Below are 27,691 nucleotides of genomic sequence, written 5' to 3' on the forward strand. Positions count from 1 at the left end.
CATCTAGCAATTATTTAGATGAATATATTAGAATATTGTTATATTTGGTCTCAGGTGCTGACATGACAATTGGTATGTGTACCCAGCCATGCCCAATAAGCCAAGGCTACTATTGAGGTGTGGTCATCAGTAGAGAACTTTAAAATAAAAGGGTCTGTGTATGCAAACTTCTAGACAGTGCTTGCTGTTCAATCAAAAATACTTAGGTGGTTCAAATCATTCACCTATGAGAATCATTGTTAGGTACTTTGTTATTTTGGCTGCACTACTCCTAGAGATGCAGTATGGTATCATTTAACTTTCTAACACTGATTTATAAGGGTTTCCCTCTTTTTAAATTTTTTTTATTAGATAATAACGAAAAAGTAAGGCAAAGAAAGAAAAAAAACCCCGAACCCCTATGTAACTAATGTTGCTTTAATGCTTTTTATGTGGTTGCTGTCCTGAGAGAGAGCTAGCTTGGTCTGAAAAAATGTGCTGTGAGTTACAAATAATAAAAAGTTAATCCTTCTCCCTGCGCCCACCCCTGACACCCCAGCCTAGATAAACTGTGTTTTAGGAGAAAACTGGTTTGTGTTAGCTGAAGGTCTAGTCCAGCACATCTTTGTTGTCTGGTGACAACTTGCTGTTAAAGGAGATTTAAAAGAGTTCCTTAAGAATCAGCTGGAAGGTTAAACTGAAAACTGTTTTATTGTTTTGTTAATCTCAAGATATGTTTCTCTTTGTGCATTTCACCATTATTAGACCTGCTGCTATGAACTACCTAGCCTTTGTAGGATAAAGCTCAAGGAAACCGCATTCACTGACCTTTGAATAAATTACTACGATGTAAAATTATTCTAACTAGGAAACCTTTTCATTTATGTCCCATCAGATGTCGTTCATCCTACTGAAGGGAAGTTTAGAGAACACAACAATACAGCATGGTAGACCATAATGAACAAACTGTTGTAGCACTTGTATCATAATGTCCCTAACTCTAAGTCATAAACAAAGTCTCCCACAGAAAGCAGCCTCTCCCCACAAGAAATGTTTTTTTTTTCTGCTCAGCTGACTTGGTTAAGTTGTTCTCAGTCATAGGGACAAGCTATATTCTGGAGAGAAAGGAAGGAGAATTCAGAGGATAGTAGATGGTGCCCACACAATGAAAAATACTAGAGTTGTACTTTTTTTACTGCTTATTCACTGAGGAATATGCAAGAAAAAATTATGGCTACTTATTTTTATAAAATGAAGCCACTGGTAACAACCAGCCATATTCAGTAAAGTAAAAATTTTGACCATGCTGTGGTTATTGCTGTTATGTTTTTATCAGAGGTGAGGAGGGCAAGATAATATGCAGGATTTGTATCTCCAGATAATCTGTATTTCAGAACCTAGTTACTTGTATCAAACCAAAACTAATTGTGGGAAGACGGTAGAATATAGCAGAAGTTGGGTAGAAAGGAAAGGCAATTAAACTTCAAGTCTTTACTCTGCCTTGTTCAGATGGATTTTAAATCTCTGCTATTCCCACCCCAGTGATACCCATCACCCAGCTATTGGTTATTTTGAAAAGGATCTCTAAATCTCCACTTTGTCTGGACTCTAACCTGGTATAGATATTGGTATAGTCATTGGAGAGATCATTGGGTTACAAAAATCTTTCAGTCACAGTTTCTAAAGCTGTTCTCAGAGAGCATAGCTGTTCTTTGTAGAACATATCTGTTGGTCTAGACAGAAAAAAAAAATTATAGAGCTCATTGTCGTAGCAGTGAAGTTTCTCTTACTAGAGACAGGATTAGGCCCGGTCTGCCTTATTTATAATAATTCTATGTAAGCATAGTGCTTCAGTGTCAACCTTGTTATGTTAATAAGCCTGTGTGTATTTAAAAAAAAAAGACTGCCTTTAGTGAGACAAAAATGCTAAACATTTAAATAAGGACCAGAGCCTTCTTTTAACAGCCAGAATGGGACAGCATCCTGTGGCATAAAGTGCTGATTTCACTAATATCTTCATTGTCTCATTTGTCGTTTTAGGGAATTTACCATGCCTATGCAAAACATTAAAATGACATTCAGATTAGTCAGAGAAGTAAAGAGAACCCAGAAAAAGCAGCTGAAGCTGGAAATGGATTTTGAGCACAAATTTAGAAGTTAAATAGTTGCTGGTGAGGGAAATAGCTTACGTAGCTGTCTGCCCTCATTAGCATCAAACAAGCCTAATGGCTGTCAACTGCCACAGAAAAAATTCCCTACGGAACTGTTATATAAATTTTTCTCTTGATTTGGTTAAAAAGGGGGTTTTGCTATAGCATTGCACACTGACATGAACTTTAGCTACAGGCTGTGGCTTACCAATATGCTGGCAAAAATATCAGTTATAATCAATTTCTGAAGTTTCTGTGCTATCATATAGCTGTCCAACTTGAGGTTTTGGTTTGGGCTTTTTATTTATTTATTGAGCTGTGAATGGTGATACCAAAGGACTTTCAATTACTTGTTCCTCCTTTAATTCTGGGCCCCTCCCCAGAGAAATGGGGGTCCTGCAGTCCTTTCAGCAACTCTCAAGGTCAATCCGGATCTTACTGATAGCTAACTGTTATGAAAAGGCATGATCTGAACCTCCACTCTGCTTCCAGGTCCCAATGGCAGCCACTGCCAAACCAGAATCCAGCTCCAAGAATCTTCTCCTCGGTGGAGGAACGTGCATCTGATTTGGCAGAATGCAGAATGACTAGATGCTCTGTTTTTATGGTGGTGATACTTGCTTTCATCCGTACAGTTTTGCATTAAACAATCCTTAAAAAGAAAATAAAAAAAATCCCACACCCCCTTGCCTGAAGTAATGCTAGGAATAGAGACTGTTAGCCACCACCTCCCCCACGTGCTCTCATTTCTCCTCTGCAGTCTCAGGATCTCATTTACATGCCATCTGATGCCTTGGATCTTGCATTTTTGGCTACAAAGTGATACAGACTTGGCAGGAATGGTTTCACTCGAACTTAGCCTCATCTGTATCTGGGCATAGCCTTTCTCCCCACAAGTCATAGATGTGGGTTTGAACTTGCTTTGTTTTGTGGAGGGTACTGAACTGAGATTTCCCATTGATTGGCTCAGTGCCACCAATACATTTTCAAATGCCTCTCAGTTTAAAAATACAGCAGTCATGTGCACAGTCTTGTAGGAACATGTTAGATGTGCTTTTAACATGACTACTACACTGGCTCTTCAGGGTACTTCTGGTTTCTTGGCTATGACCAAGTGGGGGTGTGAAGAGGAACCCAGATAGCTTTGAACGTCAGCTGTAGCAAAACGTCAATGTTTTAGGAACTCTTCAAATCAAGCAAGGAGTGTGGGCAATTATTTGTGGGAACCTCAAGACCAGAGGTTTTGTTTGAGATTCAGGAGTCTTCCTCTGTTTTGCTGCATGGTTCCTAAATCTTTATCTGGCTCCATGAATGTATATGCTTATATAATGACAAAAAAATTTTCTATACCTGGAAAATGAGATGTGGGATGGGAAATAATTACTATAATTTTTTCACTTTTTGGTGATTCAAAGCAATGAAAGGTAAGTTGAAGCCTAGAACAGGTAACTAGATCTCTGCAGACACAGAAAGTCAGCTAGCTGTTATTGCAAATTAAGGGGTCTCTATGTCTCTCCTATGTTTGATAGCTCTTTTGCAGAAAAACTGGGATATGAAAGAGAACTTGGAACTGTTTCCTGTGGAACTGCTGAACTAGAGAAAGCATGCTGTTGTCACTGCTAGGTTTTATACTGTGTCTCAACACTACTTACGTGTTACTGCTTTGTGAGGTATTTTGAAGAACATACAAAAGAAGGTATATAAATGAAATTTATGTAGAAATGCATCTAAACAGTTTGCAAATATATGCACATTTTATGTGGAAAAGATAGATAAGTAATTTGTGCATATGCGGAAGCATGTGCACTGTATACACTTCCCAACATTCAAAATATTTCCAGCCTTTGATTATATGATTTATGTCAACAAGTTAAGTATATCAGTTACTAATGTCTGCTAGAGAATGACCAAGCTTGGAAACTTGCCATCTGTGTACATGCACGCATGCAGAGAAACCTTGAGGGTAGAAGATCTTTGCTGAGGTGAATAGCATTGGTGCAACCCTGTTTTCTTTACTAGCTTTGGAAACATGATGATTTAAATAAATAACAGCTTTTTGAAATCTGCCCTGCCCCCTGTACACCCAGTAGCTTGAATGAAGAAGTAGACTTTGAAAAAAGAAATAAACTTTGACAAGTCTGGCTGTAGAATTAGCCATTGATGAGTGCATGGACCAAGCTGATTTAGGAACTCCAGAAAGAGAGAGGGAATGCTGTTTCTGACAGTGATACTATCCCAGATTTTATCCCATTTCTGGCACTGTGAAAGCTGATACATGTTTAAAATTAATAGAGGTTTTTTTACAGATCTGAAGCTAAAGCTGAGATAAGTAATTAAGCCAAGTTATCATGCAGAGAAATGAGCTGTAAGAGCTATTTAAAATAACATGCCCTACATATTCTCCAAGTTATTTTAAACAGTTCATCCTAAGGTAATTAAGCTGTGTCCTTTGGGTGAATATTAGCTTCTAATTTCCATTCTGTAGTTAAGTGAGGCTTAAAGAAGATTAATTTTTCTTATTTAGAGGAGATTTATATTAAGAAACCAGCCTGGAAAAAATACCTCATCTCTGGGAAGTTTGTTTTGAATCAGGAATACTTGGCATCCATAAACAAACTTTCCTGTGCTAAACCACACCCGATTTTGTGAACATCCAGCAGAAAACCAAAGCTGCATTTCAGCCATGCTTTGCTGTCAATGTTACTTTCTTACTAAACGTTCCATGAGTGGCTTCCAGCTCTGATTACCTCCTATGGATCTTCCCTGTGAAAAGGTTACAGTCAGCAACTTCCCGAATTCATGGCAAAATTATTTTGCTGCCAGTTGATGGAAAAATTTTGGATATCAACTCATGCAAGTTGCTACATCAGTAGAATCAGGATGGTCTTTCAGCTGTTGCTCTGACAGTCCCATTAAAATGTTACTACATTTGGTGGCTCGTGCCCTACAATTCCAGTTTTTAACATCCTTATTTCCTGAATCTTAAGTTGGTATCATTAGCTATTGTTAAATATTTCTATTTCCTTATGCACATGGCAACTGAATGTTTGCTCTGATATCAACCGTACTCAACTTTGATTCAAATGGGTGAAATGAGACTGAGTGGACTGGGCTGTAGCCATGCAATCTAGTATCATCCTGTAATTATTCGAGCATTTGCTCCTGTTGCTCATTTTCTGTAGATGTACTGCATGAAAGAGAGCGGAGCCATAAAGGATTACACTTTCTTATTTTATAATGCATCATAAAGATAAATTTATTCACATTTGTGAATGCTCAGGTATTGTAATGACGGAAGCCATTTAAGTGTGAAAATGGAGAAGAGATGCTGAGACTGTCAGCAGAAAGTCTGATGCAGTTAATCTTCTGGACCTCTTCTGGCATTTTTCTCTAGCATTCTGGAGTCTTATTGCAGCATTTAAGCTCAACAAGACAGGGTTTGATGCAGCTACAGTGTTGATGGAGAACTGAGAAAGCTGAAAAGATACTCATCCGTTGTGTGACTCAGAATGCACCACACTAGACAGTGCTAAAGTGAGAACTATAGCCTTGCCCTAGTACATCTTCCCCTTTGCAGAATATCCTTTTGAATGTTTCTGATAGCTCTTTGGAGGATTTTTTTTCTAATAAAACTAAAGAATATCTACCGAACAGTGCTTTGAAGAACTGTATGAAATACTTCAGAATTAGGACACACCGCTATTATGTTAACACAGCACTTCACTGAGGTAATATATCTGTGCTTCTTAAGTTCACTGATACTTAACACATGAGGTAGCCACTAATATGGCTGGTTTGTTCCTTGTAACTGCGGTACATCATTTTAGTGTTAGCACAAACATCTCTGCACAGCATTACCTTGCATCACGTAGACATATCCTAAAATTTTTGGCAGAGATTCTCTTGTGAATCCTCTGCAGTTTGTCTTTGCTATAACTAAGCATGTTTCCTTTATCCTTTTGCACAGTTACCATCCTTCCTACTCCCACGGTTAACATTCGTACCTTTCCATCTGATACAGGACTGCAGTTTGTTCCATTAATGGCCAGCGAATACAACTATCTGTTCACTTTGTTGTCACCGTATCACGTTCTGCAATTGAGTAGTCTACTTAAATAATAAAATGGGAAAAGAAGCCTCACAAGACATGACTATAACACTGCAATCACAATTATCATTGCAATTTTCTGTGAAGGAAGAACTGTTGTCTTCATTCTCAACGGTTAATCTCTTTTTATGCCAAAAACATGGTCATTCATACCAGTTGTGGTATAGCAAATAGAGGATTTAATGTTTAAAATGTGGCTATGATCAGTTATTTATATATCTAGGATTGTTCATACATATGTTACCCCTTGATCAATTTTGTTTAAAATATAGTTGCTAAAATTACATTGGTTTTAGGTAAAGCTTAACATTTTTCAGTATGTACTCCACTGGATTTCTCCTCCCATCTTTAACCAGAATGTCAAATTGAAGCTTCACATTCATGTTTTCAATACCAGTACTTCAAAATTCTCTGCTCTGTCTAGCATGTCAGGTCTTGTCTTTTGTTGTATTCTACCATCCATGGTGTTTTGGTAATAATACAGTTTTTGTAATGCCAAGGTCATCTCCCTCTCCTACCACTGCAAGATGCCAATTAGGCAATTCAAAAATATACTTTTCACTAGTTTCCTACTGTGTCCTGCCTTCTGTGCTTTTTTGGTCTGCTCTCATGAAAAGAACAGACTTCTGTATAAATGCAGAGTCCTTACTAAAAGGGAAGCTAGAATGCAGGCAATACAGTCTTTAGTCAAGTCGCTTATTAAATTTATTGGTCCTTAATACACTGAAGAAAACCCCCCACTAATCCTCTTTTATCTGAACCTTATTGCAAGAATTTCACTATATAGATTCTACACAATACAGATCCACAAAAACCCAAGGCAGCTCATTTCTGTTTCTTTTACAAGAACATTATCTCTGCTGTCCTTCAGGCTATGTATGTCACCTCAGTTTGCTGTAATGGCCATTAAAGGTTTTGTGGGTACTTTAGCTTTCATCTCTGACCCCGTTCATAGGGTGCAAGACACAAATGAGCTCAATTCCAGTAGCGTGAACAGAGGCTTTTCTTCATTTATGCAATTCATGTTCTCTCACATCTCTTGAACTTTAGAAGGAGGGTCAGGAGCCATGTGAATTCTGAAGTGAGTTTGGTTTTAAGAACTATGCATTATATCCTTGAACTACAGCCAGGAGACCACTCCTCAGAAAAATCACTAAACCTAGTAGGGTGAGCGTAATACAGAATAAGTTAAACATATCTGGATATTCTCTCGTAGGCCACGTTAGGACTTGGTAACAGAAACCATGTCAGTGTTTCTTGGAAAGATATCTCTACTAAAGCCCTTAGCTTAACAACTAGTTATATTAGAGAGAACTTCCAAAAGAATTTATTTGATAGCTTCTTGTTAAGGCTGCACAACAATTTGTTATAACCCCATTCTGATAACATACCTTATAAATATTAATTATTCTTTAAGTTAAAGGTTACAGTTGCTCTTTTTACATTGAGCAAAGTTCAAAATTGCAAAATTCCTTTTTTCCCCATGAACTGCACAAGCATGGTGAACTTAGCTGATTACAAAAAAAAAAAGTGCCATGAAAAAGTGTTTACTAGAAAATGACTGACACTTGAGGCATGAAACAAGATCTAAACCTAACCTTTTTCGAATGCATGATTTGGCTTGAGGATGAAAAAGGACAAATAAAAAAGTCTTAAGCAGGGATAGAAGCTTGTGATTATTTATTCACTGGAGTAAGGATGGGACATAAGTAGGTAGAGGGAGTCACTCTCTACCTCAGTGATTATTTATGTATTTACAAAAGTTGTACAGCTCTGAGAGAAGGGTATATGGGAAACCTTTTGCAAATTAAATCACAGGCATGTACCCAGGGTCTTCATTACATGAGGTAAATGAGTATTGCGTTCACATCAGGGAATCAGTTAAAAATTAGCTGGTGTGCAAAATCAATTGCTTGCAGAGCCAGCATATATAAATGGGCTCTCTGTAGATTCTCACTTTCCACACTGGAGGAAGGAGGAAGTCAACAACATCCTAAGACCCAATGGAGGGCTTTTAATGGAAATGGGATCTAGTTTGTTCAGTGTAGACTTGTCCACATGAATTTTTGTTTGATAGGGTATTTGTATTTAGTCAGTTGCCCTACTCCCTTGCCATAACTTTAATATAGAGTAAACTTTACAAATAATTACAACCTGCCTCCAAATTATTTTTCTTCTTTTACAGTATAGACTACTCTCAAAACTAACAGAGTCAAATAAGAGATTACAGTTCCTTGGAAGTTCGAACAGTGACTTCCAAAAGTTTCTGGGAGCTAGAACACTCTGGTCCAAGCTAAAGGAAATTTTTCTTTCCTCCTTAGCAATAATGACTGTATGGAATGCAGTCATTGTTTCAACTTGAGATTTTGAAAACTAGTTTTAAGAACTAGCATATCAAAACTGTTTTGAAAACTCTGCAAATCTTGTCTTTGTTCTATAAATTATCACAAGTCCACTTTTAGAGTGAGTCTGAGTATTGATACTTCCTGCTTAACATTTATCATGCCCATTAGAGAAGACTATGTCCCTTAGAAAAAAATAATTTACTGTTGATATAATACTCCATAAGAGTTAGAAGATCTAATAAGATTTATGATATGCAGAAGGAGGGAATTGGAATTGTATTAATGATTATTAATTAGGATATGCTTGGTGAGACCCACGAACTGAATTTTACTATCTGCACAGTGCAATGCCATATATTGTATTACTTCAAAACGGGACAGGTAGCCAAAGAATGCCAGAAAACTGAGTTAACATAACAGGTTCAGGCTTAAAATAATCTGAAATTATTTTTTGTTTAAAAAGATTTTTACTGTCAGATTATTCAAGTCATCTTGTTCAGAATTAGAACAAAAAAGTTATAGAAAGAGAAAAGAATATTTAAAATACTTTGTTTTCTATCTCATCACAGTTTAAACCACGTGAAAGGAGAGTGGGAACCTAAAATCCCTCCCAATCCCTTTTGTAAGAAAAAAAAACCTGGGATTTATTCACACTGTCTTTTTTCCCACTTTAAGTAATTTCACTGCAAAGGTAAAGAAATCTTCAGTTTCTTTAATGTCTTTTGTTCAATTGGAATCTTAAACAGAAAAAAACACAGTAAAAGCAATCTTTAAGTCTAGTGTCAAATTAATTGAAACTAAACATCACAAAACTTAATAATAAACTTGTTCTACCCTTAGAAATTGCATCTTAACACTTCCTTCATTTACTGAATCTATTAAAAATAAGGATAAAATTACTTATACCCATTCGCATTGCAACTTTTGAGAGTGTCTTGACCAATATGAACTATAAATAATTTTAGAATTTGTCATATATATATCTCATTTCTTGTATTTTTGGCTCTTAGAAGCATGCAAGAATACCCGTTCACACTTTGAGTTGCTTTTAACAGTGCTTCCATAAGCTTATACTGAAGAAATTTTCAATTGCTAGCATAAACATGCATTAATTCTTAGTCACAATTGTATAGCTGGTTTTTAACTGTTTAGAAGGAGAAAATACAATCAAATCAATGTTTTCTCCTAAAGCCTATCCTGAAACCAAACCAAACTTGTTTTCCAGGGTCCGTAAGTGTGTCAGAGCCTATGCCATTCACTCTGTCTGGATAACATGAATGTTTTTAATAATAATTTTACCAATAGTAAAATTTTAATAATAAAAGAAAGGCAAACAGAAATCAAACATTCATTATATTAAGGTAAAATTAAAAAAAAAGTATAATTGTTAAATGTTCTAAATAGCTGTTATATCTAGTCACCGTTTGAGTTCTAGTCAGTACTACAACACTGGTGAAGGTTGAAAGAGGTGCACCTTCCATCCACTTTGAGCTGACATATTACAAAAGCAGACACTTTGAAAACACTTAATTTTGTAATTCGCTGCCCATGTTTTGCCAGAATCCCAGTAGAAATTACAGCTGTAAGACTGAGATTATTCTGCTAAACTAATCAAGTCAGAAAAAACCCCATACTAGCATTGGGCAGAAAATGGAAAGGTAGAAGCTTCACAGATATTTATTTGTCGCCATTTCACAAGGTGACATTGAAAAAAACCATAGTGTGAGAAATGCCATGATGTAGTCTCATCCAACAGAACAATACAGGAATTGTGAAGGAGCTGCGGTGATGGAGAATACTAGCCAGAAGCTGCTTTAATACAGAGAAAACCCCCAGTTTATAAAATGATTAGTTTAGTAAGTGTAAAGTAGTGGATTCTCCTTTAGTATATCAAAAGTTCTAATTTTCTGTGTAAATTGAAGCAGTGGTGAGTTATAGCAGTTTTTATAGATAATGTATAAATACTCTATATTTGTTTGGCTTGCTTTTGCAATAAATTCTTGATATCTCAACAGTGTATTAATACTATGGTATTAGACCTCAAGTGTTAAAGTGTCAAGTATTCTGTAATTCACTTAGCTTAAGTGAACAGGTAGTGGACAGCCAAAGGCAAGTTATAAAATTATATAAAAAGAAAGATTATGGAGGCTTCATTTTGATCTTTTTGGCGGGTTTTTTTTCCACCTTTCTCCTGCAACACACACTATTGTTGCATAACATGCATTTCTTGACAATATCCCTATCCCTTCTCAGACTTCATTTCCCTAGTCAGGGTAAGTGAGCTGCTCTAGTTTTCTGATTTGTACTTTCTATTTCCTTGATCAATATAGTGGCCATTCTCCATACTACTCGTTGACAACACATCCCTTGGACATTTCTCATGCTTTTTTTTTAATAAACCCATTATATTATTTAGTGCTTCCCTAAAATTATGTTTCATTTAATAGCCTCTAGGTAGAAATATTGTCAAAAGCTTCTGAAAAGTTAAATAAATTATGTCAATCAGTTCCACTTCATCCACTTTTGTGTTATATTTAAAAAATGCTTTCAGCCTACATAATCATGTGGGATTTTGTCCTACATTTGTTTCCAAAAAATACATGCTAGATGCAAGAATGTCATATTCCATGATGACTAAAGCAATAGTTTCTGTCAGTATCTCCTTAGCTTGCCAGCTTTCATTTATGAATCGAATAGTCTCTTTTGTGCTCTGAAACAACATACTCCAATAATTTAGACAGCTGAACAGAACTTTATGGTACAGAAATTAAAATAGCAGTGCACTCACTTCTTGCTGCAGGAAACAAATTCATGTCCTTCCTGAGGCAGTGCAATTGGCAGTTGGTTTTATGAGCCCATCCTGGCATCAAACTGACTTTTGCTGAATATTACCCTAAGTTTGATATGAGTCATGCTTCTAGAGATAAATAATTTAGTTCATTGAAATTTAGCACTCTTCAGCTCAAGATGACTAAGGGAGGGCTTACTGTCAAGGATTTCATGCCATTTATGAAGTTTATTAAGACCACCACTGGAAATACTACTTATCCTAGGTCAGAATTCATTTAAATACAGAGAAACTTTTTATCTGGGAAATAAAATTTATTTTTGTCTTCCAAGGAAAATAGAAAAGCTAATAATTTTCAAATGTTCTAGTTCTTACAGTCTGAAATTCCACTTCAAATAACAACTGTTGAAGATGAAATGATCTATATTGCTAAGGTCTTAGACACCTACAAATGTCAAATTATTTCCTGAATTCAATGAAGATTTTGCATGTAAAACCCCCACAGCAGCTCATGTTTAAGCCTATGGTATACCCTATGTTTGGTCTTGCATCTGAGTCATTACTTCTTGTGCTTTATTATCTAGTTAAATTTGCAGTTGAAATTAATTCAGGACTTCTCTTGTTAGCTTTCAGTTGGTAGCATTCTTCCTTAGAAAATTGTGATGATACATAGGCAAAAATCATATTTTAGTTGTTATGACATCATCTAATGGTAAAAGAGACCAGCGTACAATATTTTAGTATTTTTCATTCAGAATGTCTGCCACAAAAGCCAGCAGGAGAAATGCTATTGATCTTGAAAGGGAAGTATTTGGCAGCAGTATCAATGCTTTTCATTGAAGCAAAGTGCAAACTATCACTGGAAGAAAATAGTATTTATAGGAAGAAAAGTCCTTTATTTCTGAGTTTTTCTAAAATTTGTTTTTGTTGCCTTATTTGAATTACACTTGTTGCTTGTATGGACCTTTTCTGGGAAACCAGTATTGCTGTATATTTATTTGGGCTGCATGTCTGCAATCTGTGCATGCTGTGGGAGCTGATGCTAGAAAATGATTTGGTTTTTGTTTTAAGCAAAAGGGACAGTGATGCGGGAGCTCCAGGAGCACTACAAGTAGAGGAAAACATATAGTTTTAAAATGTCATTCAGGAAAAACCTCTCTACACACAAACATATACTAGTAATCAGAGCTGTTTCACTGAACTGGGTGCTCTGGGAATGGGAACATTGCAGTACTAGTCTCATGTGGTACTGGAGGAAATAGGGGAATTACGCTGTAGCAACTCATCCTTAATTGGTTTATTCCCAAAATGTTCCTCAGTTTATATGAAATATTGTGAGCTCCCAGAAACTTCTGAAGAACGAGGACACATCCAAGCCCCATCAGAAGTCTTCCTAGGTAAAGATGGAAGAAAAACTACTGGCGGAGAAGCATTACTGCTGTGGAATGAAAGAACAAAAGCATTTGGGGAAGAGTTGGGTAATTCTAGATCTTCCTGTAATATCACTGAGCTGTATATAGCAAACGGACAACTACAGCTGCTATTGACTGAGCTTCATGCAACTTGTTTGCACTGCTCTACCTTTTGTCTAGGTTTCAAAATACTACTTAAGCTTCATAATTTGCAGCATCACTGTGAGCTCCAGTAATGCAGGAGAAAAGAAAGGATATTGCAAGCTAAGACACAGAGGGCTCTTAAAGCTGTATGAGGATTTGGATAGCATCCAATCATACCTGACTCTCTGTAATCAGTAATGTCTTTCCCCTTCCTTTAGAGTTAGGTGCATTAAAGTAAAAAACAATTTATTCTAGACCCAGCGGAGGTGAGAGTAAGATGATCTCTCCCTCAGGCTGAATGTTTTCCTGGGTTCTACAGGAACAGAGTAACAAATAAATCATGGAGCATCTCCTAACTCAGATTGTAATTCAGTTTTCCATTCAAGCTCTCAGTAGTGATCTGTCTTGATGCTTGACACCACTGTTCTGGTTCTTTGTAATACCATTTGCCTCTTTAAAGGCAATTTCCTTGAAAAAGTAAACACATAGTGAAAATTACTCAAACAGTAGGATGCATATTTTTTAAAACAAGAAAAAGTAAATGTTTGTGCTTTCAAGGTAGAAAAGGTCTCTGTATGTGCATATGCTAAAGCATGTCTTTGTTTTAAATTAATCTTCAAAAACAATTAATATAGTTGACTTTGCTATAGAAGTTGGTGGATAGATGTAATACATGTCAATGTGCATGTTAAGGTGCACTTTTCAATCATTTGCAAAGAGAATATGCATAGAGAGTTTATATGTAGAGGTGTTGGCTGTATTTATGGCTTGAAAAGTTACTTCTAGAAGTCAACAAGTCAGATAACCCAGAACAAACACATGCAAATTCTGTCCCTTAAGTTCTGTGTGAACTAATGCATATGCTGCCTAATTCAGTTCTGATTCATGATGACAGCTTCAGAGAGAAATAGAATATTTATTGTGGGGGTTGTAGTAGTGTAGAGAAATGGCTGAAACATTTTGAATTGTTTATTACTGACTATGTTAAATTGACTTCAGCTTAAAAAAGTTAGAGAGATACAAATATAGTGGAAGACAATGCCTATTCGAAGCTCAGAGCCCCTCTGAGGAAATGGAAAACATGATGCAAAAATGATTTCAGAAATAAAACAGCAATATATTTGTTTTCCACATAACAGTCACCAGCTATCCAGATGAATATCCTTATTGGGAAAAAAACTAATGAGCCAGTGTTCTTAAATATCTGCTCACACAGAAAGGCTTTGCATCTTAGTGTTATGAAAAGTATGTATGTTCCAAAACCACTCTGTGGCATCACTCTCTGTCTCCATCAGCTTCCCTACCAAACAAGTAATTGCTTTCCCCCCACTTCATTGATTTTCTACCTACCATGCCACCAAATTATTGATTTCTCCTCTCACCCCCAATCAAATCTAGCTCTCCTTCAATTTGCCCATTTTCTGCTCTACAAGGGCCTGTAATTGCATGGTGTCTTTCCCATCAGCTCTTGCCACCACATTGCCTGAGGCGCTCATTTTTAACAGCTGAAAACTGCTATAAGTCAGGGTGTTGCTCAACATGATCACAGCATAAAGATAGAACTTCTCCATCTTTCTGCCTATCAAAAGCTATTACTCCACATAAACCTACAAAGACAGGCTATTACTCCTGCTTACTGTTAATTGTTTCTTCAGATAAGACATACCATTTACTTGGTGTCATACTGTTCCATATTACAAGTATGGATGCTGGCTTAATGGAGTTTTACTTTGAAGGAAATTAAACTGTCAGAACATCTTCACACTTGTGTGCCATGGCACTAAATTCTTGAGTTTAGCATGAAATAACAGAAAATCACTTTAAGAACTAAAACACCCAAAGCCTCTCTTTTGTGGTAATTGCATTGTTTATGTACTGCCAAATTAATAGAAAAGGGAGATGATTAGCAATCGAACAAGTGTCCCAAGATATCCTCTTTTGTACTAATGTGGGAATGGGCCAGAATCTGACACAATTTTTGTATTTCATATCAGCTATAACAAAATCCCTAAATCTATTCAGGGTCCATCTCTTTGTTTCTAGAGGAGCAGAGCAGGTTTGATTTATCTGTGTGCATGGGTGTGCATGTTTGTGTTTTCACATTTTGTGGTATAAGGCACTTAAATTAGCTGATAATTTTTGTTATAACTGTGTATTTACTCTTTTTGAGGGTCATTTCAGTTCTCACTAATGTTACTGGGAAATGTTATTTGAATTTACTGTTTTAATTTTAATTTTTTCTTACCATACTAGACTCTGTCTATGCACCTAATTTGTTCAAAAATTACACAGTTAGTGGCTTCAAATTGCACCTATTTTGAGTAAATGAGTTTGGGATGTACAAAAGCTAGCAGCAGCCCCTACAGAATTGCCAGCTCCACTCAGGGCTGGTGAACGTTCAGCCTCATGCTTGTTTACAAGTAGCACTCATGGCAATAGACACTCAGATGACAAGTGGAACTCGAGAAACTCCAATGATAGAAGTATCGGGACTCTGCAATGATTTATTAATTCTCTGTGGAACTCCTGTGGTAAAAAATAAGATGTTAAGTGGTTTATTTTAGATAACCCAGAGTATTCCTTAGGATTTTAATAATGGTGATAAAATCTCCAATTCACTTTCTTTTCTAAACTTCTGTGTGATACCAATTTCTGACCTCTTCTAATTGCATAATTTTTTTATAAATCACTGGTAAGCTCTAGTGTAATTTCAGTTGTAGTTTTTCTTCTGTACGTGATACAGTATCATATAAAAAATTAAACTGAGTTTTCAGAGTATTTGATGTAAAAGAAAGAAAGTATTAGAACTAGAGAATGGATTACAGAGAAATATCTCTCCCCTATGTCCCCTCCCCCAGTTTTGTGGTGTTTTGGAGGTTTTTTTGTTTGTGGTTTTTTTTTTTTAAAGAGTATCGTTAAAAGTACTTTATAATAGAGAAATGTTCCCTGAGCTCCCGGTCTGCACATTCCAGCTTCCTTCCTCAATTCCTCTGTTTATTATTTTTCCTATACAAGGCTTCAACTCTTTTTTCCTGTCCTCCCTTCCCAATGGTTATTATCCTACCTTATTTATTTTTCCTCACATATTTCTATACTGTTTTCCCATGTTGCTGATTTTTTTTCTTTAACTTTTTCCACGGTTCTCTAGAAGTAACTGGACAAGTCAATTAGCTTGTAATTATTAAGAGACGCAAACTAGGGATGGAAGAACAGTAATAAAGGGATTTCTGTGTGGGTGTCTGAAAACTGTAAAGCAGCACCCATACACTTGAGTGTGTATCACACTTTACCTTCTAGTATTACCAAGGATAAAATAAAACTGGTTCTTATTTGTTTTCACTCCTTCAGGAGTAAACCCCTTCCTAAATCAGTCTGAATAAAAACAGTGAGTTCTTCTTGTCACAGTTGTAGCCACTGCCACCTGAAAATCATTGTAACTTGCTCAATCTTATAAGTCTCTTCATGTTACTAGCTAAAGAATTGTCAACTTTTCAACCAAAAAATAGCAACACTTCAAGGACAGTGGTACAATCTGACTTCTAAACTAGGTATCTCTTTTAAAAGCATAGGATAACTGTGACACAAAAAGCCATGTTCTCTTTTTTGTGGCTTACCCTTTTTTTTGTTTGTTTAAAAAGAAGTTATTCTTCCATTGCAGGTGATAATATATGGATGATTTGTCCACTTCCTAAAAAATGATTGTGTTTCACTTCCGCGTATAGCTGGTTAATGGATTATAAAGCTAGAAATGACAACTATGGCTACGTAGAGCAATTTTTAGACTGCAGACTTTCCTGAATTAATTCCTATTTGAATTTGAATGTATTGCTATTTTTCTTTCTAGGAACAATCTTTAAAATTTTCAAACCATAGGGAATCCATTGCCAATTATGATTAATTAAGCAGTAATGAAACTGGCATCAGAATAGATTTTGCGACTTGCTTCAATTCTGAATTTGTCTCACTTGCTCTTCATCCTTGCATCTTAAAGTTTTGTCTGCTGGATATAATGACTTATAAAATTTCTCTTTCCCTTGGAAAGGTACAGGAAACAGATTAATTTTTTAGCCTTCTCTAATCTCAGCCCTAATTCTTCCCTTATTAGACATGGTAGTCAAGTAATCATTCTCATAGCTCATCTGGAAATCCCTCCAGTTTATCAGCTGTGGATACTATCACTGCACTGAGCATCCAGGAGCGATCGCCCCTGCGCCAAACACCATGATGTTATGTTATTACTTGGCTTACATTCAGCATTCTTGTTCATACATCTAATTAGACCCTCTGACTAAGCAGCACAACCCAACTCCTGTTCACTTAATTGTTCACTATAAATCTCCCTTCAGAAGTTGCTTTGTCTGAGAAAAAAAATCACCTATCCTATTTATATGACTGGAGGTCTGATGGCCTATTTTCCACAGCCAAAGATCAGTCAAACACCACAGAAAGGTCCATACCTGAGGATATGCCTTAAAAGAACAACTCAAAGCAACTCTTTTTTTCTTTTCCTGATCAGCATTGACTGCAATGGTCAGCGGCTTAGCACTCTGTACTCACTCCTGTGCTTGAAGACCAGCGACAAATAACTTCCTACTGAGGCAAGACCAAGAGGTCAAAAGAACACATATGAATACCATCTTCCTTGCAGTAAATGGTCTGATAATCAGATCACCTATGCCTTTAAATATATGGTATTTGGGGCATTTGTTCAAGTAACATATGTTTCAATGACTGAGAAAACACTCAGACATCTATGAGTTGCAGTTATTTTTGGAGTCTTTGCCTGCAAAGAGAGCAAATAGAGAATTCATCATCCAATTCTGTAATCTTGTTTGATTTTTCGGCCCAATTTTGTTGTTGTAATTTTATGGATTATTTTCTTTTCATTGACATCCATCATATTCTAAAACAGAGGACATTTTCATCTACTGTTGCAAATGCTATTTAACTACACCCATTTGCTTGGGGGTTTTTTATGCTTTCTCCATTTCTAACTTTACTGCAAAGTGCACCAACAAGAATTCCCTGTGCGTCTGCTGTAACCAGATTTGTTTCTAGTTTTAGTTTTCCTGCACTCCAATTTGAAAGGCTGTTATGATCTCCCCCTATTTTGGGGCTGTTATTTTGGATAAACCACCTGCAAAGACCAGCAGTGTCACTGGGGTTGAATCAGTCCGTAGCAGGCAGTGCCAGGCTGAATGACTTCACCCTCACCCAAAATTCTAGTTAACTGCAGTTTCCTTGATGCTTGCCCCTTGATAGAGGTCAAGAAAGAGCTGTGCACTTTTTTCTTTAACTCAATTCATGGTATTACCAAACCTCCATTTATCATCATTGACCAGTGAGATTCGCCATTTTCAACAACTTGGACAATTTTTCTGTGAAGCTCCATCTGTTGGCTGGGATTTGTTGGGTGCTTATTTAGAAACACTAATCATTTTCTCTCTGAGAGCAGCAAGTACAACCTGCTTTCCCTGGAACAATTATTTACAACGCAGATCTAGAAAATATTTTTCATTATTTTTACGTATAACACTGTGCCAGCATCAAATCCCCCAATTCAACAATGCTCACGTGAAACATGGATAAACTTTCCAGAAAATTCATCATTATGCCAGTCATCATTTATTAAAAATAAAATAAAATCAATATATACTGAGGTACATGACTTCTACTAGGAATTTCTTTACTAAACCATGATGTCAGAGCAAAGCAAAAGTATCTGAAACTCAACTAAAAATAAACCTTGAAGGCTTCAGAGATCTGTTCTTGTCCCTGCTTTAATCCTTGGGATGTGTTCCCCTGAACCAGGTGGGAGCAGAACAGTGTGTGGTGTGGCGTAACCACAGCGTGTGGGTGCAGTAAATTCGCATCCTCCCAAATGATGCTGTATCACCTCTTCCTCCCACAGAAACACCATTATTGAACTGACTGAGGAGAGAGAAGGTAGAAAAAGCCTCTTGTACTTTCCTTCAGTCACAGAGAGGTAAATCATGGAAGCAGGACCACTCAGAAGTGACATCGAGATTGCTGCCTTGCAGCTTCCACATGTATGTGTTGGGCAGAGGAAGGACTTTACTAGTTTCTTACCAAGCATAGCCCCCAAAATGTACTTCAGAAACGTTTGTGAAACCTTTTTTGGCTCAGAGATTTTCCTGCCCCAGCAAAAGAGAGATAGTAAGGTACAAAAAAACCCCATTAGTGCCTCATTGAGGGAAACACTGTAGAGTGAGTTCAGACCTCAAACTCCATTGATCTCACAGGGAAGAGTACTTTGCTTCTTCCTGCGTCACTGGTAGAGATTATATCAATTCAGATAACAATACAGTTAATGCGTCTTGCATATTGCAAATGCTTTCAGTGGCATGTTTAATAAAATTATATTTCTATAAAACATAGGCCTTGACTATAATTAAGCTGAGCCATCCATAAAGATACCAGTAGATAATTCAGTTGCAAAGAGCTATGTTTTGAAGCAAGTAGGGATTTGTTTTCAGTAGGAAAAGCAACCTATTGATTTAGACATGTTCTGCTAAAAATACAAGTTTTACTGCTGTTTGTGAATAGGGTTGTTTGAGTACCTTTTATGTTTTATTCAAGCCTCAAATAATTACCAAAGGATTTAATTTTAAAATGTTTAGCAATTCAATGAAGTACAGAACTCACACGGTTACTTAGTTTCTTTCAAGAATAATTTCTCTGTGAAAGCTACCTTGCCTTCCTGTGGCTCAGTGTATTACAATTCTCATTTTGTGAGGGGAAAACTGAGTCTATGTGCAAGCTTCAAATAATTGGTTTTCTTTGGGTGACAATATAGGCTTTCATTACAAAGCCCAGATATTTCAGAGTATTGAAGCACAGCTGGTGTTCTTTGAATGGGGGAAGTTGATGTTTCAAATTCTTGGAACCTTTAGACCGTTTTGAGATTGATCATGTGTTTTTTCTGTGGTAAACTGGATTATTCAGAGGAGTGCTACTAATGAGAAAGCAAGCCTGTCATCTCTCCAAGTGTGGCGTGACCTACACAGTAATAATCAGACACAACCTGATTACAGTTTACTGGGTTTCATTTGTACACACACCCACAAACATCACATTATATGATATGTCTTCCCTAGCTGTCATGGTTTAACCCCAGCCAGCAACTAAGCACCACACAGCCACTCTATCACTCCCCCCCTCATCTGGACAGGGAAGAGAAAATAGAACAAAGGGCTCGTGGGTCGAGATAAGGACAGGGAGAGATCACTCACCAGTTACAGTCATGGGCAAAACAGACTTGACTTGGGGAAAATTAACTCAATTTATTGCCAATCAAACCAGAGTAGGGTAATGAGAAATAAAACCAAATCTCAAACACCTTCCCTCCACCCCTCCCTTCTTCCCAGGCACAGCTTCACTCCCAAATTCTCTACCTACACCCCCGCCTCAGCAGCGCAGGAGAACAGGGAATGGGGGTTACAGTCAGTTCATCACAGGTTGTCTCTGCTGCTCCTTCCTCCTCAGGGGCAGGACTCCTCAACACCCTTGCCCTGCCCCACCGTGGAGTCCCTCCCACGGGAGACAGTTCTCCACAAACTTCTCCAATGTGAGTCCTTCCCACGGGGTGCGGTTCTTTATGAACTGCTCCAGCATGGGTCCCTTCCACAAGCACAGTCCTTCAGGCACAGACTGCTCCAGCATGGGTCTCCTGCAGGGGCACAAGTCCTGCCAGAAAGCCTGCTCCAGCGTGGGCTCCTCTCCACGGGTCCACAGGTCCTGCCAGGAGCCTGCTCCAGCGCGGGCTTCCCACAGGGTCACAGCCTCCTTCGGGCACCTACCTGCTCCAGTGTGGTGTCCTCCATGGGCTGCAGGTGGATATCTGCTCCACCGTGGACCTCCCTGGGCTGCAGGGGGACAGCCTGCCTCACCATGGTCTTCCCCACGGGCTGCAGGGGAATCTCTGCTCCGGCACCTGGAGCACCTCCCCCCCCTCCTTCTTCACTGACCTGGGGGTCTGCAGGGTTGGTTCTCTTACATGTTCTCACTCCTCTTTCTAGCTGCTGTTTCTGTCTGTCCCAGCAACTTTTTTTTTTCCTTCTTAAATCTGTTATCCCAGAGGCACTACCACTGTTGCTGATGGGCTCGGCCTTGGCCAGCGGTGGGTCAGTGTTGGAGCTGGCTGGTATTGGCTCTGTCAGACATAGGGGAAGCTTCTAGCAGCTTCTCACAGAAGCCACCCCTGTAGCCCCCTGCTACCAAAACCTTGATATGCAAACCCAATACACTAGCATATCTAATGAAACACATACATTTTTTGCTGAGAAGCGATGGAAGAAAATAATATCCCCACACTTGCTTGGAGACAAACTAGTGCAGAAGAATTCACAGAGATCAATACTCTTTTCTCATCAACAAAGAGATTCCAAAGGTGCTCTTTGTGCATGGATAATAAATTGCCCAACAACTTCCTTTAAGACCTGTTCTTCCACAAGCCTCAGTTTTGACACAAGTTAAGATGTAATCCTTCTAATAGGCAAACACAAACAAATTTCTGCTTCATAAATAAAAAATAATGCTTTGAGTATTGATTAACACTGAATGGCAAAAGAATTCCTCAAGAATAGATAAATGTCTGCCCAGACAGATGGACAACTGTGCTGCATCACAGGATGGACTTCTGAGCGGTCCTCAGAGTCAGAGCCAGAAACTCCATTTCAAGAACCAGTCAGAAAACTCCATGTATTGATAATTATAGTAGGCTCATCTATGATGGAAATGAAGCTTCAGCTCTAGGGCTGATGTAAGCATAAAGCTAAATATTTAAGAACTTAAAGATTTAAATTGGGACTAATACCAATTATGATTTGAGCACTCGGACAGGTGTTGAGAGTTAAGCTTGTTGGCAGCAAACTTTCTACAATGGTTGGCTCTCTAGTTTACTCTGGCCTCCCACAAGCTTCCATTTTCTTTTGTTCACACAGACCCAGTTTGTAGAATCATTCTTTGTCCCTTTGATGTTCTTTCCCTATTTTTGAACTATTTCTGACATCTGCCACCCTAAATGATTATTCTTGGGCTGATATTTGCCTCTGAGTTTATCTTGAGGTGCTAATGGAAAATTCCATAAGAAAGCAAATTTCATTACCAGTGACAGAACAGCTTAAGTAATACAGATAATACATAAGTCATCATAAGGCATAATGAAAAGAGTGATACTGATTTTGCAATGGTGGGTGTTAGACAAGCAGTTCAGCGTCTCTGTAACTCAATAAGTATCATGCTATATTCTGAGATAGATATTTGGAGAACAACTTCATCTCTGTAAACGTTAGCTTCTGCAGCAAAGTTCCTAGCAGCGTTTGAACTTATCTCTCCATGGCTTTTCCCTGCCTGTTATTTTTACCATGAGACAGGCAGGTATTGAGACATCTGAAAAGGTGCTCAACAGTCTTGGACTTGGAAGAAAGAGCCCACTGAAGTTCATGAGCTTGCAATCACTAATGTAATTCTTTTTGCCCTGTGGTTCATTCTGCATCCTAAAACATACTACACTGAAGATACAGAATGATTGAAGATAGCGACTCTTAGATGGGGGCATGCACTGAATGACAGCCATCTGATGTGACCATTATTTGCTTGCTCCTGTAACTTAAGGTTACAGTATTCCCTTTTCCCATAGTAATGTACCTGACCTCGATTCAAGAAATAAAAAAAAATCCACAGCAACAATAATAAAATGTCCATTTTTTTTCCAAACAAAGCCTCAATAAGTGATGATCTAAATGAATGAAGCTTAATAAATATGATAAGAAAAAACACAGACCCCCTGTCAAGCATGTCACCTGGCCATAAAAAGAACCTTTCAGACAGAGCTGAGAAAAAACTTGGGAGAATCAGTATCAGAATTCAGGCAAAAGATAGAATAAATGAAAAAAGTTTAAAATGGTAAGAAATTATTTGCCATTCTGAAGGAGCTTTGCTTTCCTGATTTTATTAATTCATCACTGAGACAATACACTATCTGCTAGTGCAAAAGCAAAGAAAGCTTTCTTTCCCGTATAATAGGGGACTTTAAAAATACTTTACTTTTTCCTAAGAATTTTGCTCAACTACCTGAAGAAATCATACATGTCACAAAGATTGGTTTCAGACAATTCAGAAGTTGCTGAAAAATTTTCACTTGCAAATCAAATAGTTAATTATGCTAATCTCTAAAAAGAAGTGACAATAAAGTAATCACATTTCTGGTCTCTATGCTGTCATTTTTTTCAACCATCCAGTGGTGGAAAAAGTAATACACATTACTAATTTTACTTTCTGCTTTGAAACTTCATTCTCTGAGAGCAAGTCAATTTTACTGTAGCTTCTGTTTCTGACAAGCTATTAAAAATAGGCAAAATGGTTTACAAAATTAGTTTAAAGTCAAAATGATTCATACCTTAAAGCAATGGACAGCACACAGAAAAAAATAGAAAGGTTCCTATCAAGAAGGCTTGGGGTGAAAAGTCACGTTACATGTTGATGTTCAGCCACAGAGTAAGCAGTGTCTGATTGCCAACTTTTTTTTTTTTTTTAATAGTTTGACGCAGACAGAGATGAGGAAGAGGTATTCTTTGACATAAGTTCGGCAGTTGACAATAAACTATTTGCAAACAAAGAGGCTGCAGCAGGTGAGTTAATGTAAGATTTAAAGAACCACATTTTTTATACCGCTTTTGACATTGGTGGGATGCCTTTTTCATATTCCTCAAGTATGGATGTATGTACTGTAGCAAAATCTTGACCGACCTCAAAGATGGGCAAAAAAAATCTCTTTACAACTTCATACAACCCCCCTAACATCTTGTTTATCTACAAACTCAGCTTAAAATACTATGGATAGTCCACTAAAGAACTATATTATTAATACAAAAACTTTATAAATTGATCAGTGCCAGTTGTCAGCTGTTTCAGTTCCAGATGATACCTCAGTGTTGACCAGAAAACCAGTCCTATGAGATTAACAATCATACTTCTTCCCTAATAATTGGTACTAATTCTGAAACTGTGTGCGAATATAAGTCAGGTGTCAGCGGGGGGTATTTATTTATTTATTTTTCATTTGTGCTTACTGAGGTCTGAATATCTTCAAAGAAGAAGCCTTTGAGGGACAAAGGCCTGCAAAAGAATAGAAGCTTAAAATCAAACCACTGAAAATCCATAATGTGTCAGAAATATTTTGCTTGAGGGGAACAGGAAAACGTTCCCTGGAAACTTCATAACTTTTTCTTTTTACAGATGGCATCCCTGGCTGCCTTCTCAGTAGACTGTGAGATTTATATAGGTAGATGAGGTCATAAACATCTTGTGAAACAGCACACAAAAAGAAAATTCTAGGTGAAATATTTTCCTGTAAAATTTACTAGCTTTATTAAAGTAAAGATTAGGTATATATAGTAGAGAAAATTGTTTATTTGATCTCTTCTCTGTTTAAGGGAAAATTCATCTGCGATAAATTGGCAGTCCGGGTAGTTTCAGTTATTTGTAATTGTGAACAATCATCTGGGGACTGCCAAGGAAGAAGGAATTGATGAAGCACAATGAAGTCTAGTAGTAGCAATACATCTATTATCTCTTTTTGACAAAGGAGGATCATTTTTTTTCTACTAGCAAGACATTTGGAAAGAGCAGTGCTTCAGACAGAAAGATTAGGTCATATCTTGAAGATTTGAAAGGGGGTAGGGGGTTCCCAAGCTAGCTAGTCTGTAAAACCCACCCATAAGGCTATTTTTGATAATGTTCAAAATTAGATAAAGATGAATTATCAGGGCGGGGGAGAGGGGGCAGGGTAGGGGTAAGGGGAGAGAATGATAAAAAGTGGATTAGCTAAAAAAAACAGGTTTCTAGTGGTCAGCTTTGAGGTAAGATGCACACAAGAATAGACTAGCTTTCTCCATTAAGTGGCAGGCTTACCTCTTTTGTGCTTTACCTAATTCCTAGAGGCAAGAGATTGATTCCAAACCTAAAATGGCATTCCCACTGTATAGCATTGTACTGATAATTACCTGTGGATTCCCTAATTAAATGAGCTAAGTACTGAATAGCAAGAAGAGGAAAGAAGTGGCATAAAGGTGCTAGCTCTGACAAACAGACTGACAAAAGCTAAACAGTTTGCACAAATTGGTTGTGATTCTGCATGAATTCCAGTCAGTTTCTTGAAAGTCTGATCTACTTAATAAATTCCTCACGTAAATAATTGGAGAGCTATGAGCTTTATCAGAAGCCATGCCACAATCATCTAATTGGTGCCTAACCTGAGCACCAGTAATAGTAAGGAGATTCGAAGTAGAATTTCTAGAGATCCTATGAGATGAGATATTTAATTTCTAGGGGTCGCAATTCCAGCATTGCCTTGATCTCACTTTTTGTCTTTTAATCTTATTAGTGATATTGCAATATATTTTGGTTCCTGGTGGCTAATGTAAACATAGTATTTCTAATAGTTTCATGCATCCACATCAATCTAATTTGTATGTTATACCTGTAAAATCCAGTTGTAATCAACTGCATAACAGTATATGCTGAAAGAAAACTGAATATTTTTATAGATTAAAATACAATTTTCTCATTATTGCCTTCTATGACATATTAAGACTGTTGCTAAGAGCAACAGCCTGTCATGAAACTCAATAGTTTAGGTTGCAATAAAATTAGTATTAGAAGCATCTGCGAACAAAATTAAAATGTAATCATTGTAATGCTAATCAGTCCTTCAGTAAATTATTTCTATTATATTCCACTTGAAATTTATCTTCTAAGCATTTGTCTTGCCCAAGTGCTTATATGCAACATGTACTAACTGAGTTATTAGAGGGTGCTTCAGAGCATGTTCCATAACATAAAAAGACATTTTTATTTTTATTAAGCTTAAACATGCTATTAAGAGAAGTAACATGTTTCACAGGATAGTCTTAGATGACTTTTATGACAGTCAGTGTTGAACAGTGCAGATACTATAGTTGTTAAAATACGAGTATGGGCATATTTGAGCCAATGAACCATATTGAATAGATTTTCTACCAGGATTTGAAATAAGTAACGGATTTAAGCAAGGATTGGAAATACAATAACTGATTTGCCAAAACAGAAATGGTCCATGGAGCAGACTTAATTAACTCACATGAGGGGGCATAGCTACCTTGTAACGGGAAGTTAAATCAATTGGGGATAAATTTAGACAGATCAGTACAATTTAGTTTCATTGTATAAATGAATTTAGAGAACTGTGAAAAAGCAATGCTTGACATTTGCATTCGTGAAAACTTAAGGATGAACATGCTTTCATCCTTAGTGGATGAAAGTCCTAGAGAAAGTGACACACAGAGGCTCAGAACACTGAAATGTTTTATAGGACCAATGACATTTACGGCCATGATGCCCCTGGGTTCTGGGGTGCATTTCTGTGGTAGGAATCACACACCTGCCTGTAACAGCCATACCCTCTCAGCTTTCCACGACCAATCCTGTGCAATTCAGCTTAGGAGCAACAAACAATACATAAAATACAGCATAAAATTTAAAAGTACAGCCTCACAGTGAAGGAAGCAACTGAGCACAGCCCCGCACCCCTCTGGGGGCAGGGGAGTCATTCTCCCTGACTATCAGACCTGGCAGGGGTAGCTCCTGTCAGCACACCTTTGTACAACTGCAGCCCACCATTAATTCAACTCATCCCTCAGTGCTGTGTCATTGGATCCTCTTGGGTTCCTTCAGTGTTAAGATACAAAGCCTAGTAAAAAAAAGGAGTGCCTTCTAGCTGATCTGCTGTTTCCTTTTTCAGCAGCCTGCTCCTCCCTGGAGAGCTGATTACTCAGTTAACAGGGATTTAATAAAAACTTCCAACTGATTTATTTTTTTAATTGTGCAGTACTGTACCTAATAAAATCCTCTCTGTTTTTTCCCTAAGGAAAACACAGGGCACATGAAAATGACCAGGTTTCCCTTAGCTCAACTTTATGCATGCACTGAACTTGAGGCGGCATATTTTAAGTCATAAGAGTACCTTTTCAGATCAGGTGTTTGCAAGCACTCCATGGCAGTAGAGCTTTCATGCACTTTCTTAATTATTTTTTAACTGCTGAGTTTCCCCTTCTGAAATTGGTACAGTTACTCAGATCATTTGCATTAAGTTCATACAAGCACACGAAGCCTCTAAGTTAGCCAAGAGCTGAGATTAATCTGGTGGAATGGGGCATCCCTTCAAAAGGAAGTAGGACAATTCAGCCTGTAAGACCTTCCTCCTAGTGGTAAACGAGTATTAATTTTGTTTATAGCCTAGTTCTCAGTGTACCCGCTTATCAAAGGAAAACCAATGCAACTTACTCAGAAAAGGCAATGGAACTTACTTATGATCAGCTGTTTTGTTGTCAGAGCACAAGATGTACAGCCTGCAGACTCACTGAAAGCAGCAGGGCATGTTTGCTTCCAAATGCTTTAACCAATCCTCCTCTTTTCCTTAAGCCAACATTTTGTGTTTCTCCTTTGATAGCTGAACATTGCCACAAGTTTTACATAAAATGTTGCTGATTGAAACTTGAGATTAGAAAACCTGAGCTGAGTGAATTACCCACTCTAACACTCTCCCCTTGGCTTTAGCCTTGTCAGTAATTTTGCCTACCACCAGGATTACTGACTCCCAGTCCGTTGCAAAGCAGCTATCTGGTATGCTTCTGCTGCCACGTGTACTAGCAATTAGTTAGCGACCCTGTCATCCTCCCCTAGAAGACCTGCTTTAGCAAGATCTA

At 37.6% G+C, this 27,691-nt stretch overlaps 1 protein-coding gene across 1 annotated transcript in view; it reads left to right on the plus strand.

Annotated features, from left to right (window-relative positions):
* Positions 1–27,691, plus strand: part of AK5 (adenylate kinase 5) — a 95,846-nt gene that overhangs the window by 25,521 nt on the left and 42,634 nt on the right. The window contains exon 6 of the mRNA XM_010582532.1: positions 23,488–23,578. Within this exon, the coding sequence (XP_010580834.1) occupies positions 23,488–23,578 (91 nt within the window). The remainder of the gene's footprint in view (positions 1–23,487; positions 23,579–27,691) is intronic.

This window comes from Haliaeetus leucocephalus, unplaced genomic scaffold (assembly GCF_000737465.1).
Source record: "Haliaeetus leucocephalus isolate CR32 unplaced genomic scaffold, Haliaeetus_leucocephalus-4.0 Scaffold848, whole genome shotgun sequence".
In the NCBI taxonomy this organism is placed as follows: domain Eukaryota; kingdom Metazoa; phylum Chordata; class Aves; order Accipitriformes; family Accipitridae; genus Haliaeetus; species Haliaeetus leucocephalus.